The sequence below is a fragment of the Pan paniscus genome, chromosome 12 (assembly GCF_029289425.2).
Source record: "Pan paniscus chromosome 12, NHGRI_mPanPan1-v2.0_pri, whole genome shotgun sequence".
NCBI lineage: Eukaryota > Metazoa > Chordata > Mammalia > Primates > Hominidae > Pan > Pan paniscus.
The window spans coordinates 89,923,282-89,941,719 of record NC_073261.2 but is presented as its reverse complement, the minus strand read 5'-3'; the positions used below and the strand labels follow the sequence as shown (position 1 = coordinate 89,941,719).

Genomic DNA, 18,438 nt, shown 5'->3' with positions numbered 1-18,438 from the left:
CCTGGGGACGACTGCCTTCCTAAGGAACTTTCCTTCTAGATGCCTTTGTAGTTTTTCATGTTTAAGTGACAAGTAGTGAGTGGCGCTGCTTTTAGAATCTGAACACAAAATGTCCCCGGATTAGTAGGTGTCATCCAGTTATCAGTCTCGTGCTCACACCCCCACCACCGGGTTTCGATTTGCCCATCTCTGCTTTGCTGCTGGATCTGCTGGTCCTTGGGGCCTCACTCTGAACCACATTCTTGTGTGCTAGAGGGAAATTTCTGTGTGTGAAATGTGGCCACTAGGGAGTCAGTAAGTTCAGGTACACCAGGAAGAGGCGTTGAGTCCCAGAGAAAGGAACCTTCAAGGAGAAGCTTGGAAGAGGGAGGAAACGAGTGTGACAAGGGACAATGGGAAGAAGGAGCAGAATGTTTAAACTGAAATCCCTGTATATACTGTACAGACAAATAGCTCTTTTTTTCTCAAAAACCAGTTTTCTGGGGGAAAAAAATGGATTGCAATGAAATGAAGCTGTTTTTAAAGTAGAAATGTCCTTGTAGGTGAGAGAAATCTACGCAGCATCCCTGGAAAATGAAGGAAGTGGTTATCTCGGTGCTGACTCCCACTCAAGGGTTGCAGAGGAAACCTGCTAGTTCCTTGTGATGTTGCCATTATCACTCCTTACCATTCCCCTGTATTGTTTACAAAACAGGAACTTCTTGAATCCATCTCTGTAAATAAACTCAGCTGGACTTTTTATCAATCTCTTTATCTCTCTCTAGATGACAGTCTAAGGACACTTATCTAACAGGTACCATTCCCTGCCGGTTGTGGTAGTGACCACCCTGTGCTAGCCTCAGTGGCCACAAGATGAGAGCCCTGAGGGTCCTCCTAAGAAAATGTAAGACTAGGGAAACAAAAGTTTCACCAAGTTCCAGAAGTCCTAAAGCATACTGTGATTATACAAAGCTATCCCTTGATCTCTCACGTCTAATAAGATCGTGTGCGTTGTCACATCAGCGACTCCACCATGTGCTGTTCTTTTCACTAGAAGACACAATTCCAAAGAAGGTGGTGTGCCACTTCAGTGGGAAGGCCTATGCCGACGAGGAGCGGTGGGACCTTGACAGCTGCACCCACTGCTACTGCCTGCAGGGCCAGACCCTCTGCTCGACCGTCAGCTGCCCCCCTCTGCCCTGTGTTGAGCCCATCAACGTGGAAGGAAGTTGCTGCCCAATGTGTCCAGGTATCTAAGCCACCATCCTTCCATTTGTCAAGCTGTAATGTTGATTTAAGATGAAATCGAAGCAGAGCTCGACCTGCCCCTTCTTTCATTCGTTCACATGGCCCAAGTAGCGTGTCAGGCCCAGTTAGCGCCTCCACCCAAAGACCCTATGGGTAGCTTGGAAAACTATGACCATCCAGATGAGGGGCAGATTTTGGTTCCATGCCAGAATTCCTCTGGTTCTTTTCTTCTCATTTGCATTCTCTAAACTTTAGTATAACCAACCTGTTAATGACACCTGCCCTATTAGACTAGCACAGTTTTAGTGCAGTGTTGGACTAGCCTAGAGAAGATGGTCCAAGATGGGACCCAGAAGGGAAGATGCTTAAAAGCCATTACACTGTGAAAATATATTAGAACCAAAGTAGAAGACCTGCATTTAAAGAATATAGTTCTGGTTCATTCTTTTTTTACTTCATCAGTTCCAGCCAGTACCCATACCATCCATGCAGCCTTCTCCCAAGCCCTCAGCTGAACTTCCCATCTCTTTCCACACTTAACGCAACCACTGAGTATACCCCAGCTGGCTGTTGTGAATCCCCATGCCTACATCTTTCCCCACGCCCCACTCTTTGTGTCTGCTGCATTATCCCTCTCATAGTTTCAAACCTAAGTCCTTCTCAGCTGCCCAGAGCCTCACCTAGCCCTTCTCCTAGTTTCCATGTCTGCATCTCCTGCCAAACAATTCCTCTTTCCCCTGCGTCTAATCCCAGAAATGTAAGACCTGAGCCCTCTCCCTGGGGACTGACCCCTAGACACACAGATTTCCCGGTGGTATAAACCACACAGACCCAAGTGAAGGCTCACTCTAAGATCTCATTGAGGTCCTCAGCGAGTCAGGAGCTTTTCTGTCTTACCTCGATTCTCATGTTTTCTCGCAGCATTATATTAGAGAACCTTGTTCTATTCAATACAGGGAGCTGGGAACCATGCCAATTCACAAGTGCATCTGTACTATGCAGTTATAAGATAGGGCAGTTGTTAAACCCAAAGAGTTTAAGTGAGCTCTGCACATGTTGGCCTTTTGTTTAGGCGTTGTGCAGACTAGCCCCAATTGAGCATTTCTAAAAATGTCCATTTATCTCCTAAAAAGGATAGGATGTTCTGCCAGGTAAGGGGGTGGAACCATTTTTCAGAGCCTTCAGTTGGGTTCTCTTTATAGTTTTCCATACACACTTGCTGTGTATATGGAAAAAACAAGTCTTAAGTGCTTTAAATGAGAATAAGAAAAAATATATGGTTTTCCACTGGAATTATTTTATCTAGTGTATATTCACCTATGTTTCACAAATTTCATACCAGTTTCCCCAGTAATATGCTTTTAATGATATAAATGATGAAACTTGACCTTATTTATTTCACGAAGAGTCATTTAATGCCTTTTAGGTGCCAAGCACTGTTCTAGGCACTGGGGACACAGCAGTGAACCAAATAGCAGTGCACACGGAGCTTACGTTGTAGTAGGGAGAAGCCAGGCGGCTAACAGGTAAACAGTAACTAGGTAGCCACCAAGATGGGGATCCGGCTCTGGAGAAAGGCATAGCAAGACAAAGAGGCTGGGGAGAAGTGGGGCAGGCAGGTTGTTTTGTATTATGTAGAATGGTCAGGGAGCACCTTACCAACAAGATGAGATTTAATGAAGAGACCCAGAATTGCAGTTCTCATGGGGAACAGGCAGAACCTCTGGGTATAGCCACCGCCAAGGCCCTGGAGTGGGAACGTGCTGTGTGTGTTCAAGGTAGAGCAGTGTTCAAGGTAGAGCAGTGTTCAAGGTGCATGTTCAGGAGGAGCTGTGTGGAGGTTAACTCAGTGAGCATGGAGGAGGTAAGAGGTGCGGCAGAGAGGCAGCCACGGCCAGACACAAAGGGTCTCGCAGATGAGTGCAGGATTGTATTGAGTGAGATGAAACCTTGGAAGGTTTGGAGCAGGGAGCGACAGGATCTGACTTACCTTTGAATGGGATTTCTCTGGTGCTGGGTTAAACATAGACTGTGGGGCATGGAGGTCAATAGTGAAAGCAGAGAGACCAACTTGGAGACTTTTTTAAGAATCCAGGCGAGAGATGACAGTGACTTGGACAGGGTGGTAGCCGTGGAGGTGGGGAGAAGTGGGCAGGTTCTGACTATGCCATATGAGTCGCATCAGTAGGATTTCAATGTATGCGGGGAGTGAGTGGAAGAGGAGCCAAGGATGACTACGACATTTTGGTTTGGGGCATTTTTAGCTTGAAATAGTCATTCAGCATCAAAGTGGAGCTAATGAATAGACAATATCTAATCTGGGGTTCAGGAAAGAAACTGAAAGTAGATCTACAAATTTGAAAGTTTAGCCATAGGTGGTTTCTAGTCTCAAGGTTTTTAAGCCTTGAGACTAGATGAGAGCACCGAAGAGTAAGAATAAATAGAAAAGAAAAGAGAGCGCAGGACCGAGCCCTGAGACCTTCTGACTTTTGGACACTGAGCAGGTGCAGAGGGCCTAGCAAAAGAAATAGAGAAGGAGCACCAGGAATAAAGGAGGAAGCCAAGAGGGTCAGTGACATGGAAGCCAGGTGGAGAAAGGGTTTCTGGTAGGAAAGAGTAAACAGCTCAATCAAGCGCCACTGTTAGCCAAGTAAGATGTGATGTGGGAACAGACTTGTGCACTTAGCACTGCTGTAATGAACTTCACAGAAGTACAGTGGTGGAGGCAAAGTCTAATCAGAGTGGTTTCAAAAAAGAATGGGAGAGGTGAATTCAACTCACCTCTCCCATTGGGAGTTATGGTTATGCAACTGTCATGCAGACCGTAAGTGCCAAGTTCATGAATAAGACAGACTGTGAAGTTGAGGGTCCTTGGAGGGTTTCACAGAGAAAGGACATGAGCTAGATTTTAAAGGACAGATGTGCTGTCTTCATTGGAGTGAAGAGGATAACCCAACCAAGACCTGAGATGGGAAAAGTCAAGGCCGGTGCCTCTAAGGTCAAGGCCAGTGCCCCTGGAGCAGTGAGTTCTAGTAGCAGTAGGTAAGGACAGAAACAGTAGCTTTGGCCAGGATTTTTCAGGCCTTAATTATCAAATGAAGAGTGTAGATTTTGTTCTTCATAGGGAATGGGGAGACTTATTTTTGAGCAGCTGAATGACATGATCACAAAGATGTTTTGGGGTAACCTTTGTGTAACGGGGTGGTGTGCAGGAAGGACTAAAGCTGAGAGAGACCAGAGGCCAGGACATCTGTAACAGGCATTGCAAATGTCCTAGGTGTGATAACAGGGACCCAAATTCAGGTAGTGGTGGTGGAAATAGAGGTCAATTCATTCTCCTTGGTTTGTGAGTTTGATAAGAGAGAGTACAGATATTGCTAACATCCTTGTTCATCATTAGAGATTTCTCCAGTGACTTCTCAGTTAAGATTTACTATTGGGTTGAAATTTAATTTCTGTTGATTAACTCTCCTTTCTGCATCTGCTGTATTCCTGATGAAACATTTTTCCATCTTTAAGCAAATACTGCAATCAGTTGAGCTTTTGCCACCTTCTGTTTGATCCAGTATGGGCTGCCAGGAAGGCTGTATTCCTGTCCCATTCTTGCATCGGTTCATTGTGTGATCTTAGTCAAAACTCACCACCAAAGTTTCACGCTTCCATTTCTCATCTGGATAGCACATGCCACCTCCCAGAAATGCTGTGAGGATTATACCATCTCAGAAATGATGGTGTGGGAGCACTTCCCGGTCTGTCCAGCAAACAAGAACCTTGCTTTGTCCTTTAGACATAGCAACTAACATTCTGAATATCCTCTTTCTTTACAAAACACTTTCCACCTTCACCATCTTTGGATATGAGTACAGAACCTATGAGCTGTTAGGTGATTAGCACCTGTCTCTTTACAGAAGAAACTGAGGCTCAGGAAAGGTAAGAGGGTTATCCACAGTCATGCAGCTGGTTAGCAGAGGATGAGACCCCTGCTCCTAAATTGACCTCAGGTTCCATCTCCCAAAAAAATGCTGACCTCAGCTTGTAAGCACCAAGCACCTCGCCCCATATTCCAGAAGAGGACATTTTAAGGAAGGCAACTCTTACAGATGACCAGATGCCTCTGAAAGTAAAATATATCCCCAGTAAATTATCTTGAGTTCCTCCAAAGCGCAGGTCAAGTATGAGCACAGGAGCGATTGTGACCGTGTGCCCATGATATTCGTGGTAGGGCTGGATGTAGCTTTGTGTAAATCTCCCTGGCACTGTCCATCTGTAATGCCAACAGCTATAAAGGGCTCTTCTAGTAAATACCAGAAGGGTTATATTTTAGAGTCTTGGGTTGAAGGCGGTCTTTGGCCATAGAAGGAGGCCTGGGTCTAGGCGTGGAAACAAATAGCATTCCCACTTCTTTTTGTTTCAACAAGCAGTTTTTTAACTGAAAGAATTGTTCTTTTTGGCAAAACTGCTCAGAGGCAGCTTCCCTTTTATGTTCAAATTAAAGGGAAATGACTCTCTTCCCTTGGACTTGAGGACTGTGAACTGGAGCTGTGCGTGTTCTGTGATAAAGAAGGAGGTGTGGGTGGATTTTAATCAGAGCTGAACTGAGTGGTGGAGTGAGCTAATACACAGGACAGGTTATGAGCTGCTGGAAGTAAGAAGTAGCTGTCAGGCATCACTCATCAGGAGAGACCCGTGGGGGCCAGGATTGGTCTCACTCAAAACTGTATGCCCAAAACCAGTGCCTGCCATGTAGGAAGTGCTCAGGAAATATTTGTTGAACAAATGGTAATACAGTTAATCACTGAAGGAGACATCCTCCTTCACCATAGACAGATCCTTCTAACTTTCCCTGCTGTTTCCAAGTAGAGCCCCTGTGGGAAGAGGACTCACTGTCATGCCTCAGCTTGGTGGAGTTTCACCTGAAATCTACCCATATGCAGGGTCAAGGCAAAAGAATTCCAAAGTTACGTCTCTCCCTCTCACTCAGGAAAAAACCTGAGGTGGAACTGAATCAATCCCAGCTCTGGGGCCTCTGCAGAAACTTTTACTACTTAGCCATTGACATTTACAGGTTTGGTGGAATTGGTGTCGCGTTTGCCCTTTACACTGAGGCCTCAGAAACCAGTGGCAGTTCGGCCCCTATTGTCATAGGAAGGCTCAGTGTGAAGCCCTGGACTAGGCAGGGGAGGGGCAGAAGGGTGTGTGGCACTGAAAGGTGTCAAGTAAATGGCGACATGGCTTTTCTGCCCATATTCACCCAGGAAATGCATACCACATATGAGAGTTTTTCAGTGGGTGGATTAAATACCATCCCCCTGCACACACCTCCCGGAATCACCTAGTCCAGACCTACCGAATCAGGACCTGTGAGAGTCCGCACATTTTCTAAGCTCTTTGGGTAATTGATATGATTTTTAAAAATTTGAGAGTCACTGGTTTGTGCTCAGGCCCTTGCACCTGCAAATGGTAATGTTTTCAGTAACTTCTATTTTTAATTCTCGAGTTTGCAGGGATGCACTGAACCTATAGAAACTATAATTGTTCCCAGTTCTTTTTATGTTTAAAGGTTTTATAATATAACTAAGAAAGCAGAAGACTATTCTTGGAGGCAGCAAGATAACTTGGGCTTTGGAATCACGGAACTGCATTTGAATCCTAGCTCTACCACTTACTAGATGCATGATTTTGAGCGATTTAACTTAACCTCTCTGGGTTTCTTTCCCTGGCTGGGTACTCAGTTAACTCATGGGGGAAGCTTAGCAAGTACTCTCTTCTCTATCACTTTCCTCTTCTCTCAAAGTCATCTTAAGGTTTACTTCTCAAAAGCCTGTTAACTTTGAGACAGAAAACAATCACTCTGAGCAGAGGGGATTATTAATCCTATTTTAATTTATATACTTATACTGTATATTTTATGTTGGTCTAAATTAGGCTATGGTGAGTATTTAGGATCCTACGTGTTGAGTAATTGCTTTATAAAAAATCAGTGAATAATATGGCAGGATCTGGCCGAAAGGAAATACGTGCATGACACAAACTTTTATTGTCACATTTTGAAAACAGGTTCTTAAGAATTAATTGCTTTAAAATGTGGGGCTAGTTGTTGTCAGCTGGATGAAGTATAAATATAAAGAAATATTTGTAGGAGCTGAGAAAAGTTCTGATTTTTTTTTTTGAAAAAAGACCTGATATTTGAGATAAATAATATTCTTCTGTTTGTTTTATGTTGTAGTATAATACCTATCTGATCAAACTGGATAATGTAAATATATTTACTGAAGATCAGCTTCTAATCTAAATGGTTCCAGTGGTAACATAATGGACATCTGAGACTTATGAGGTCTACCTACAGTCCATTCCCATTTAGGGGAACAGAAAGGAGAGGAAATGGCCAAGAAGTCCATAAGAAGTGGACAGTGCTTTAACTTTTTCAAGTTTTGCTAACATATTTTATGTAAGTTATTCAATACCCCTATATTAAAGAGCAGCAGCTATTAAACACCAACATTTATTAGCTGCTGGAAAGTAAAAGAAATAATTCCACTTCAGCTAGTCCCCTTCAGTTTCCATAAAATTATAAAACCAACACCATTTGATGTGAAAAAGCAGTTTTTGACCCTGGTGGAGTAGAGAATTATTTTGTCTTTTAAATGTTATAAGACATGTTTCTCCTCACTGCAAAGCTCGTGATTCTCTAGCATGAATGATGAATGATGTAAATGGCAGAAACTGCGTCTTTCATGTCCCAGGAAATGTGGTCTTGAATTGAGTGCACCATTTGGATTGAGAATACAAAAGCCAACAATACAGCAGCTTCATCATCTCTTAGGAAATGTTCTCTTCTTTTAGAAATGTATGTCCCAGAACCAACCAATATACCCATTGAGAAGACAAACCATCGAGGAGAGGTTGACCTGGAGGTTCCCCTGTGGCCCACGCCTAGTGAAAATGATATCGTCCATCTCCCTAGAGGTAAGCATTGAAGGCAGCTGAGATCTGCTAGTTGTCTATGTGGCCTACTTAGCTGTTTTCTAATTTTTAAAATTTCCTATGAGTAACTTTTAAAATGACTTGCTGAAGTAAATTCAAATAACTATTCCCGGGCAGACCTGCTTGGCTGAAACATATTTACACCACACATTGATAAAATAAGTCAGCAGGTAACTGGATTAAATGCCTCCTTCCTGGCCCTCTGTGCTCAGAGACTTTGTGATGATGGAAATAAATGGAAATAAATATGTTCCTAGTCATAAGAGCCTGGTATCTGGAACTTCTAAGCCATCTCTCAAACGTATGTATATATAAACTTTGTAAGCAGAGTAATCATGAATTAGTCACTGTCTCTTGTAGAATCCGCACTGAGCATTTGTACATTAGGTTACCCTCTACTTCTGGGCAGTTTTCACTTCATGTGAGCTAAATTTATCACCTATGTTGATTTTTCTAGTCACCAGGTTTACTCCATGCCTTTTTATCTTGCTCTATCCTTTCAGTTTGTGCGTAATAAAGATGTTATTTTGTCCCCCAATAGCTGTCAACTATTTCCTTTTCTATAAAAGTAGACCTCTTCTTGATCAGTAGTATAAACTTGCTCTTAGCCGTGACTCAGTACTGCCTCCTGTGTACTCCAACCATATTTTCCAAATCATTGCTATATAATTTATATTTCTCTTGGAAGAAGCAATATTCATTGCTTGAGAGAGATTGTCTGTTACTCTAGATATTCTAAACGTTATGCTTGGATCAAACCAGATGACCAGAAAGTCAAATTCCTGGACCTAGTGTTTTTGGCTCTCTGTATAATTGTTCTGAGTGTGCTTTAGCATTATGCTTACATTCATTCATTCAATAAATATTAGTGCCTGCTGTATGCCAGACCCTGTTCTAGAGGCTAGACTTCAACATACTATAAGTACGACTATTCTTATGACTGAAGACCTGTGCATTGCATAGTATCTATGTTATAAAGCCCCTAAAGAGAAATTTTCTCATGCATCAATAGCAAGAAAATGTATGCTTCTCCTAGGCAACTGATTTGTTTTAACCTAAAAGACATTGTGAATCCTATTAAAGACTGATAGTTGTTTCCATTTTTGGCTTTGGCTGCTGCAAAGCTCAAAGCTAACTTTGATGGCTTGGTTTTAGCACAGAAACAGCACTGGAAGACTGAATTTTGTAAACAGACCTCATTTGCAGCTTCATTTTTCTTTCACCAAGACCTTCCTTAAGTTATATCTTATTCTTCTTGTATGACACATATTCCTAAAACTGCTTTCTATTTCATTTGGAATATGGGAAAGTAAAATTCATTCTTTTATTCATTGTATATTTAAAATCTGAATTCATCAATAAAATTTTACTCTTTGACATTTTTCTTGATGCTGGAAAATATGTTTCTATAAAGTTTTATTGCCATCTGCACTGGCTAAAATGATTAGGAATGTTTTCTACCTCCCATTCCTCCCTGCTCCCACCACCCCTCCAGAACACACACAGAAGCATATCATTTAAAATCTGAGTTTTAAACCACAGTCTTACATACCACAACGCTCTGTCACTTCATGAGCTGAATTTCCAGAACAATTTAAGAGTAACTCCTTTTGATACTGTGTGTCATGTGTCTTTAACTAAATTGATTTTTAATGCATTTAGAAAACCTGACTACAATGATTTATTTGAAACAAAATAAAATAAAAATAAGGAAACTTTAGGGAGTGCCCCCTATTGGTATGTGTTTAACCTTATTTTTGTCTGCAACATTCATTGTAAGAGAGATATTTTAAAAGAACATAAAGGTCATCATTCGTAAGTGCAAAACTAAATGTAGTCACCTATACAATATAATTCATTAAGGCAGAAAAATGATGTAATAGGCCTAAGCAAGATTTTCAACGTTTATGAAAAGTAAGACAATATTGCTTAGAGTTCAGTGAACCAGAGTATCAACCAAAAGACCAACTTCCTGATTGATTAGTTTTAATCTAATTAGTCTTAGCTATTAACACTAAAAGAATACACTCTGTTCTAGTCTCCTGTTTGCCAATAAATCAGCTAATGTTTCTCCTTCGAAATCTGAGAAGACCATGTATGTTAACAGTAATCAAAATATTTTAATGGTCTAATTCACTTTTTCAAAATCTACCTAAGCACCTTCTTATTTCCTTGATTAGCTAGAGCCGGCATCATCTTACCCAATTATTAAGATTCTCACTCTGATTTTTTTTTTTTTTTTTAACATTCATCCCTAAGCGCTCTGCTCTCTACTAAGAGCTCTTTGGATCAACATTAGATTTTAATCACATTTTTAGCCTCAAAAAACTGGGAAGCAATCAAACCAAGTTGCTGATCTCTATTTGCAATGTCATTAAAATAATCCTTAACAATTCTGGTTTAGGTAATAAATGCTTATAATTTTTTTTCTCCTAGATATGGGTCACCTCCAGGTAGATTACAGAGATAACAGGCTGCACCCAAGTGAAGATTCTTCACTGGACTCCATTGCCTCAGTTGTGGTTCCCATAATTATATGCCTCTCTATTATAATAGCATTCCTATTCATCAATCAGAAGAAACAGTGGATACCACTGCTTTGCTGGTATCGAACACCAACTAAGGTACTGTCTTGCAAAAGTTAGTCTCTTGAATGATGAATCTAGGAAAACTTACACTCATATTGAAATTGCTTGAAACCTTGTGTCTTAACCAGTGAAGTTTTTACTTTGCTCTTCATAGCCTCAAATCCATACCAGGCTATAGTATGAATCAAATATATAGTACTTGCCCAGGGCTGGACTGATCACAAGGTGAATTATCCATTATCCATTGGTTAATGAAGCCTAACCTTACATGGATCCAGTTTTCTCGATGTACTCTGAAGTTTTCAAATGAACAAATACTCCTGGATTTATTCGTAAATCATTGTTTATATTAGACATTAAAACGTGATCACCTGGCATTTCTTAGTCATCAGTCAACTTAGAATTGGGAGAGAAAAAAAGTCACAAAGGGATGGAGATAATACTCAGGAGAGGGCTGGAAGATCATGAGGGTACACAAAAGGCAAAAGGAACATGTCAGTGCACCAAAGGCAAGCACCAAGTGGAAAGGTCGCAAAAGATGACGAGGTGGGGGAAAGTAATAGTAGACAAGGTAGGGAGAGGCAGATTTCACACTGAGGGAGAAAAGATGTATGTTTGTTTTCAGTACAAACATAAAGGGCCTCTAAATCTGCCTATTTTGAAAGACAAGAAAAAACTGAATTAAGGGAAATAAATCAATCATAATCCCTTCCAACTCTAATTCTACCTTTTGCCTTGAGTTGGTTTATTTTAATCATAAACCTTAAGAATTGGAAACAGCCTGAACAATTATGTAATGTAATTTACCATCTGGTTAACCCTTCCATGTAAAAATTCTGTCCTGCGGTTATCCTGCCTCCGATTTTTCTTTGAACAAATGTACATTGGGTACAGCCTCTGTGCTGGGTCAGGATACAGTTGCCAGTGTCCAAAGCTGGGAAACAGACCCACTCATAAAGTGTATGGAGTGACTAGAAACACACAGGCTGGCCCAGCCTATGATAGTGTTCTATAGTCTGAGTGGTTAGAAATCATCGCTTTGTTTTCAAAATCTGCCTACCTTCCACTCATTCTTCAGCCCCCTTTAAACACAGGTCTACACTTCAAGGATTTGAAATCATTTCACCAGTCTTTTTTTTTTTTTTTTTCAGTTCCTTTATCTTCCTATTTGACAGTTTCTTGACATTTCACCTTAAAATACAGTTTGTCAGTGTCCCTCATAAAAGTATAGTTGGTACTAGAACAAGATGTGATAATCTGCATACAGGCTATCAATGAATTGTGAAACTGTTATCTCACCTGAGTTAGGTACTAAATTTCTGTTCATTTGAGATAATGTAAAGCAACTAATTTTTTGTGGTTTTATTCCTCCTCTCATTAAATAGCCTTCTTCCTTAAATAATCAGCTAGTATCTGTGGACTGCAAGAAAGGAACCAGAGTCCAGGTGGACAGTTCCCAGAGAATGCTAAGAATTGCAGAACCAGATGCAAGATTCAGTGGCTTCTACAGCATGCAAAAACAGAACCATCTACAGGCAGACAATTTCTACCAAACAGTGTGAAGAAAGGCAACTAGGATGAGGTTTCAAAAGACGGAAGACGACTAAATCTGCTCTAAAAAGTAAACTAGAATTTGTGCACTTGCTTAGTGGATTGTATTGGATTGTGACTTGATGTACAGCGCTAAGACCTTACTGGGATGGGCTCTGTCTACAGCAATGTGCAGAACAAGCATTCCCACTTTTCCTCAAGATAACTGACCAAGTGTTTTCTTAGAACCAAAGTTTTTAAAGTTGCTAAGATATATTTGCCTGTAAGATAGCTGTAGAGATATTTGGGGTGGGGACAGTGAGTTTGGATGGGGAAATGGGTGGGAGGGTGGTGTTGGGAAGAAAAATTGGTCAGCTTGGCTCGGGGAGAAACCTGGTAACATAAAAGCAGTTCAGTGGCCCAGAGGTTATTTTTTTCCTATTGCTCTGAAGACTGCACTGGTTGCTGCAAAGCTCAGGCCTGAATGAGCAGGAAACAAAAAAGGCCTTGCGACCCAGCTGCCATAACCACCTTAGAACTACCAGACGAGCACATCAGAACCCTTTGACAGCCATCCCAGGTCTAAAGCCACAAGTTTCTTTTCTATACAGTCACAGCTGCAGTAGGCAGTGAGGAAGCCAGAGAAATGCGATAGCGACATTTCTCTAAAGCGGGTTATTAAGGATATATACAGTTATACTTTTTGCTGCTTTTATTTTCTTCCAAGCCAATCAATCAGCCAGTTCCTAGCAGAGTCAGCACATGAACAAGATCTAAGTCATTTCTTGATGTGAGCACTGGAGCTTTTTTTTTTTTTTTTACAACGTGACAGGAAGGAGGGAGAGGGTGACAAACACCAGGCATTTCCAGGGGCTATATTTCACTGTTTGTTGTTGCTTTGTTCTGTTATATTGTTGGTTGTTCATAGTTTTTGTTGAAGCTCTAGCTTAAGAAGAAACTTTTTTTAAAAAGACTGTTTGGGGATTCTTTTTCCTTATTATATACTGATTCTACAAAATAGAAACTACTTCATTTTAATTGTATATTATTCAAGCACCTTTGTTGAAGCTCAAAAAAAATGATGCCTCTTTAAACTTTAGCAATTATAGGAGTATTTATGTAACTATCTTATGCTTCAAAAAACAAAAGTATTTGTGTGCATGTGTATATAATATATATATATATACATATATATTTATACACATACAATTTATGTTTTCCTGTTGAATGTATTTTTGAGATTTTAACCAGAACAAAGGCAGATAAACAGGCATTCCATATCAATGCTTTTGATCACTTAGAAATTTTTTGAATAACACAAAATCTCATTCTACCTGCAGTTTAATTGGAAAGGTGTGTGTGTGAGAGTATGTATGTGTGTGTGTGTGTGTGTGTGTGCACGCACGCCTTGAGCAGTCAGCATTGCACCTGCTATGGAGAAGGGTATTCCTTTATTAAAATCTTCCTCATTTGAATTTGCTTTCAGTTGGTTTTCAATTTGCTCACTGGCCCGAGACATTGATGGCAGTTCTTATCTGCATCACTAATCAGCTCCTGGATTTTTTTTTTTTCAAACAATGGTTTGAAACAACTACTGGAATATTGTCCACAATAAGCTGGAAGTTTGTTGTAGTATGCCTCAAATATAACTGACTGTAGACTATAGTGTTAACTTTTCAAACAGCCCTTAGCACTTTTATACTAATTAGCCCATTTGTGCATTGAGTTTTCTTTTAAAAATGCTTGTTGTGAAAGACACAGACACCCAGTATGCTTAATGTGAAAAGAAAATGTGTTCTGTTTTGTAAAGGAACTTTCAAGTATTGTTGTAAATACTTGGACAGAGGTTGCTGAACTTTAAAAAAAATTAATTTATTATTATAATGACCTAATTTATTAATCTGAAGATTAACCATTTTTTTGTCTTAGAATATCAAAAAGAAAAAGAAAAAGGTGTTCTAGCTGTTTGCATCAAAGGAAAAAAAGATTTATTATCAAGGGGCAATATTTTTATCTTTTCCAAAATAAATTTGTTAATGATACATTACAAAAATAGATTGACATCAGCCTGATTAGTATAAATTTTGTTGGTAATTAATCCATTCCTGGCATAAAAAGTCTTTATCAAAAAAAATTGTAGATGCTTGCTTTTTGTTTTTTCAATCATGGCCATATTATGAAAATACTAACAGGATATAGGACAAGGTGTAAATTTTTTTATTATTATTTTAAAGATATGATTTATCCTGAGTGCTGTATCTATTACTCTTTTACTTTGGTTCCTGTTGTGCTCTTGTAAAAGAAAAATATAATTTCCTGAAGAATAAAATAGATATATGGCACTTGGAGTGCATCATAGTTCTACAGTTTGTTTTTGTTTTCTTCAAAAAAGCTGTAAGAGAATTATCTGCAACTTGATTCTTGGCAGGAAATAAACATTTTGAGTTGAAATCACACAGTGTAACTTGCAAAAAGATTCCATCTCTGGGATCCGAAAGACTTTTAAGGTTATCAGTCCAATGAACCCCTGGTGTAACAAGAAGTCCCGTGCCTTTGTCGTTAGGCGGGTCTTTCCCAAGGTATCCTTGCAAAAAGAAAAGTGTCTCCCAGAGTACAAAGAATAGCGATGCTGTTTTTAGGGAGACAGACAAGAAACCTACCTGCTGTCAGAAACGTGCTCATAGCTGGTATCAAAATTAACTTGCTACGCACAGGAGGACTGTGGTGGGAAATCCTACAGTGGTTCGATGCTGAAGAAGCAAGACTTTACGGAGCATGACCAGGGGAAGCCTAACTGCAAAGAGACTTCTTGAGCTGACTGACAGGAAAAAATAAATAGGTATATTTTCATACATTTTAGAAGCATCAATTTAGGAATGAGCTATAAACAGACCAATGTTGAATCTCCTTTAAAAAAATATATCCCCTAAGGACTTTCTACTATATCATATACCCTTTAAAGCTACATTTCTTCAGTACAAGGCGTCATTTTTACAAATTCAAATTAATTTAAATTATTAATATTACTGTGTAAGTACATGTATCTGGGGAAAGGGCCAGTAAGTTCCACATAAGAACATTAATAAAACAAGGAAACCATCTCGAGTTTCTCATACCCCTAGAGATGACGGCTGAAATGCCAAGCAGGCATTAAACTTCAAACCGCGCCCCTGCCTTTGCAGTCATGGTGTCTCAGTTGCTGAGTGGAGTGAGGAATATGTTAGCCCTGTTTGTTTTGCTCACAGGTGTTTAAGTGGAATTGTGAAAGCCTCCTGTAGCAGGTCCTATTATAGACTCTTCATTCATTCATGTCGTCTATGGGAGGGGGCTGCATGGCTGTTTTTGCAATGTCTCACAGCCCCAGAAAAAGAGCAGGACTTACTTCTGTCATTCCACAGCAGCTCAGCGTACTCTAATAAACGTCCTCCTCTTCCCCTTCGTAGCATTCTGGGACTAATCAGGGTTTCATCTGCTCACATATTGTAGCGATGGGCTCTGTGTGGAATTAAGGGAAAGAATCTAGCACTGTAAGGAAAAAAAAATACAAAACTCCCAAATATAAGGCTCTCAAACATGTATTTTTACTTCTTAAAAAATTTATTAAATGCCATTGATTTGATTGGAACCAGCAAAAGTGCTCATGATATTGATGAATCCGTAAGTAGCTGTATCTAGAATTCATACTTACGAAAAACACACAGGCATGAATAAAATATGACACAGTAATGAGAATGGGCAGTTCTGCAGTGTACACTTTCTCAAGCACCTCATAGGACACACACTTTTAAAGTACAATTCTTCACAGACACATGAAGCAGAACATTTGAAAATCAAAAGTTAAATACAAGATTCTAAAAGTGAATGGCAATTTAATGGTTAAAATTTGACCAGTGGTGAAACAAGCAGCAAGCTACAAAATCCATCATCACCAACAGTTTCAATGTTAGCACTAAGTATTAAACCAAAATAATGCATATTCTGGCTTTGCTTCTTCAAGAACAGCCCGTTTATTCTGTTTCAATCTCTCTGAACAATACTGGTAGGTAATAGTTATACTGACAATTCTCACAAAAAACAGCGTTGGTTCTTGCCATCACTGAATTTATAGTATAAATCTCCCAAGGCTTTAATCTAGTTCATCAGTGCAGTTTAGATAAGAAAGCCATAAAAACAAATGGGCATACTGTCAGTTAATGAGAAATACAACTGCACATGCACAATTAATATTACTCTCTCTTAATCTACTAAGAGAACAGTTTATTAGTAGATTTAACAAAAACCATCTCTAGAATTCAAAATAGTGCCCATATTTCCGTTGGTTCTATAATATAAAGAATTAGTGTAGTCAAGATCTGTTAGTACTGAATCAAACCCAAGTTCAAATGTGCTGAGTTTCCAATAGCAAGAAGGGTAATGGTAGCCAGCTCTCAGAATAATGCTGTAGGAAATCTAGCTTGGAGCCCACCGCAGATAAAGTTGCTGCTCTATGTAGGACACAGAACTAGAAGAAAAAGAGAACTTTTAGCTACAAATGTATATTTTGTATACATTTACACAAAACATACATTTTACATGTACATTTAAAAACCATTAATGAGAACTAAATGCAAAGATCTATGTAGCAATTTTTTTAAGGTTTTAAGAGGCTATACCCAACAAGGATGAGTTCTCTCAACACACATTAGAATTTCCCAGAAATGAGATACCAGAAGGCCATGTCTCTTAGGGTGCCACTTGGAGATAGAAGCCCCTAACATTCGCCCTATACCATGAGGCTTGTGACACAGCAAACAGGATCCCTAGGGAAGTCAAAGAAGGGTGCACGTTTCTGCACACATTTTTATTCCTAACTAGCAGCACGGCAGCAGCCACGCGCACATTACTTCAGAATGAGCCTTGGGTACTACTGTCAAGGCAGCAGTGGCGGCAGGCCGCAGGGGGGTCATTAAGCAGGTGCGAGAAAGAGAAGCTCAATTAGCCCATACAGTGCCCACCCTACTCCCTTTCTCAGGCCAAATGAGACCACTTTTCTACCTTCTTTCACTTCTGACATTTGCATTAAAACTAAGATGGTGTATTTAGGCAGCCAAGCCACACTCTGGTCTGTGTTAAAACAACAACAAACCACCCAAAAAAGGGGAAGGAGTATTCTCCCCTTGAGCAATATCCCCCTCCCAGGCAAAGTGTCGTATTATTGGTCCCCACGGAAGAGGAACAGTTAACCAGCTGTGAACTTTCAGGATGGGTGGAAAAGAGCATTTTCAATGACCCGACTTCCCCACCTTCCCACACACATTTGGGTAAATACATCTCCGCATTGCACTCCCGTCTTCGTTTTCTCTGACTACAGTCTCCGCTGTAGTCTAAATCCTTGCTGCTTTTCCACCCAGTCCTCACAATACAAAGCCAAGACAAAGCCACAACACATGCACACAGACAGCTCATCAGAAGCAGGTACAGTATAGATAGAACTGGGCTTACAGACAGGAGCCAGCGGCCCGAGCATGAGGAGCAGAATTAGATGGGTGCTGCTTCCCTAAGGCATGCGGTATAGGTAGGTTCACAATTACAGTCCTAGGTTTTCAGAGTAAAGAATTAAAAATCATTTTTCCCCAGAGGACTCTGTTCTTTGGGTCATAACATCCTTCCATGCAGTTAAATGCTAAAATAGCTAGAGAATGCTTCAGAAGCTCATTCTACCTCTGGCCCTCATAGAGGCCTAGGAACCCCATATAATTAAAATTTAAGACATGTTCTTTATGTTCGTCTCATTCCTGTTTCACATCTAGAAGAACGAACCTCAGAACAATCCAGCTTTCATACCAACGCTAGCACAACACAAAAGCAAACAAAGATGTCAGGTATTAAAAAAAAAAAATTTCAGAATTTTATAGGGAGAAAAAGTCCTCCATCAGAAAAAAAGCTTATTTTTTAAAATGATGTCAACTCAGTCTGTTCTACTCCAGTGTTAACCCACTAGTGTCTAGCTCATGCTTCTTACTCTCACCGCATCAAGACTCTTAGAAGTGAAATGTGTGATTCACTTTGAGCACCCTGTGTATACTACTGAGGTTCCCCTTTCATGACACTGTGGTTTAAGAAAAGACCA

At 40.1% G+C, this 18,438-nt stretch overlaps 2 protein-coding genes across 11 annotated transcripts in view; one reads left to right on the top strand and one right to left on the bottom strand.

The window, feature by feature from the left end:
• Positions 1 to 14,687, top strand: part of CRIM1 (cysteine rich transmembrane BMP regulator 1) — a 195,242-nt gene extending 180,555 nt beyond the window's left edge. For 4 of the 5 annotated variants that reach the window (XM_003817664.7, XM_008970907.5, XM_034952924.3 and 1 more), the window contains 4 exons: positions 1,034 to 1,228; positions 8,071 to 8,193; positions 10,648 to 10,835; positions 12,185 to 14,687. In XM_003817664.7, the coding sequence (XP_003817712.3) occupies positions 1,034 to 1,228; positions 8,071 to 8,193; positions 10,648 to 10,835; positions 12,185 to 12,361 (683 nt within the window). In that variant the 3' untranslated portion in view covers positions 12,362 to 14,687. The remainder of the gene's footprint in view (positions 1 to 1,033; positions 1,229 to 8,070; positions 8,194 to 10,647; positions 10,836 to 12,184) is intronic. The other variant, XM_034952923.3, reaches the window with a different exon arrangement.
• A 1,220-nt stretch (positions 14,688 to 15,907) lies between these two features.
• Positions 15,908 to 18,438, bottom strand: part of FEZ2 (fasciculation and elongation protein zeta 2) — a 46,646-nt gene continuing 44,115 nt past the window's right edge. For 3 of the 6 annotated variants that reach the window (XR_010109206.1, XM_034952926.3, XM_008970905.5), the window contains one exon: positions 15,908 to 16,830. Coding sequence is in view for 4 of the 6 variants with exons in the window: in XM_034952926.3 (XP_034808817.2) it covers positions 16,814 to 16,830 (17 nt within the window). In the remaining 2 variants the exon portion in view is untranslated. Of the gene's footprint in view, positions 16,831 to 16,897; positions 17,904 to 18,131; positions 18,158 to 18,438 lie in introns of those variants that run through there. The other 3 variants (XR_010109207.1, XM_034952929.3, XM_034952928.3) reach the window with 3 other exon arrangements.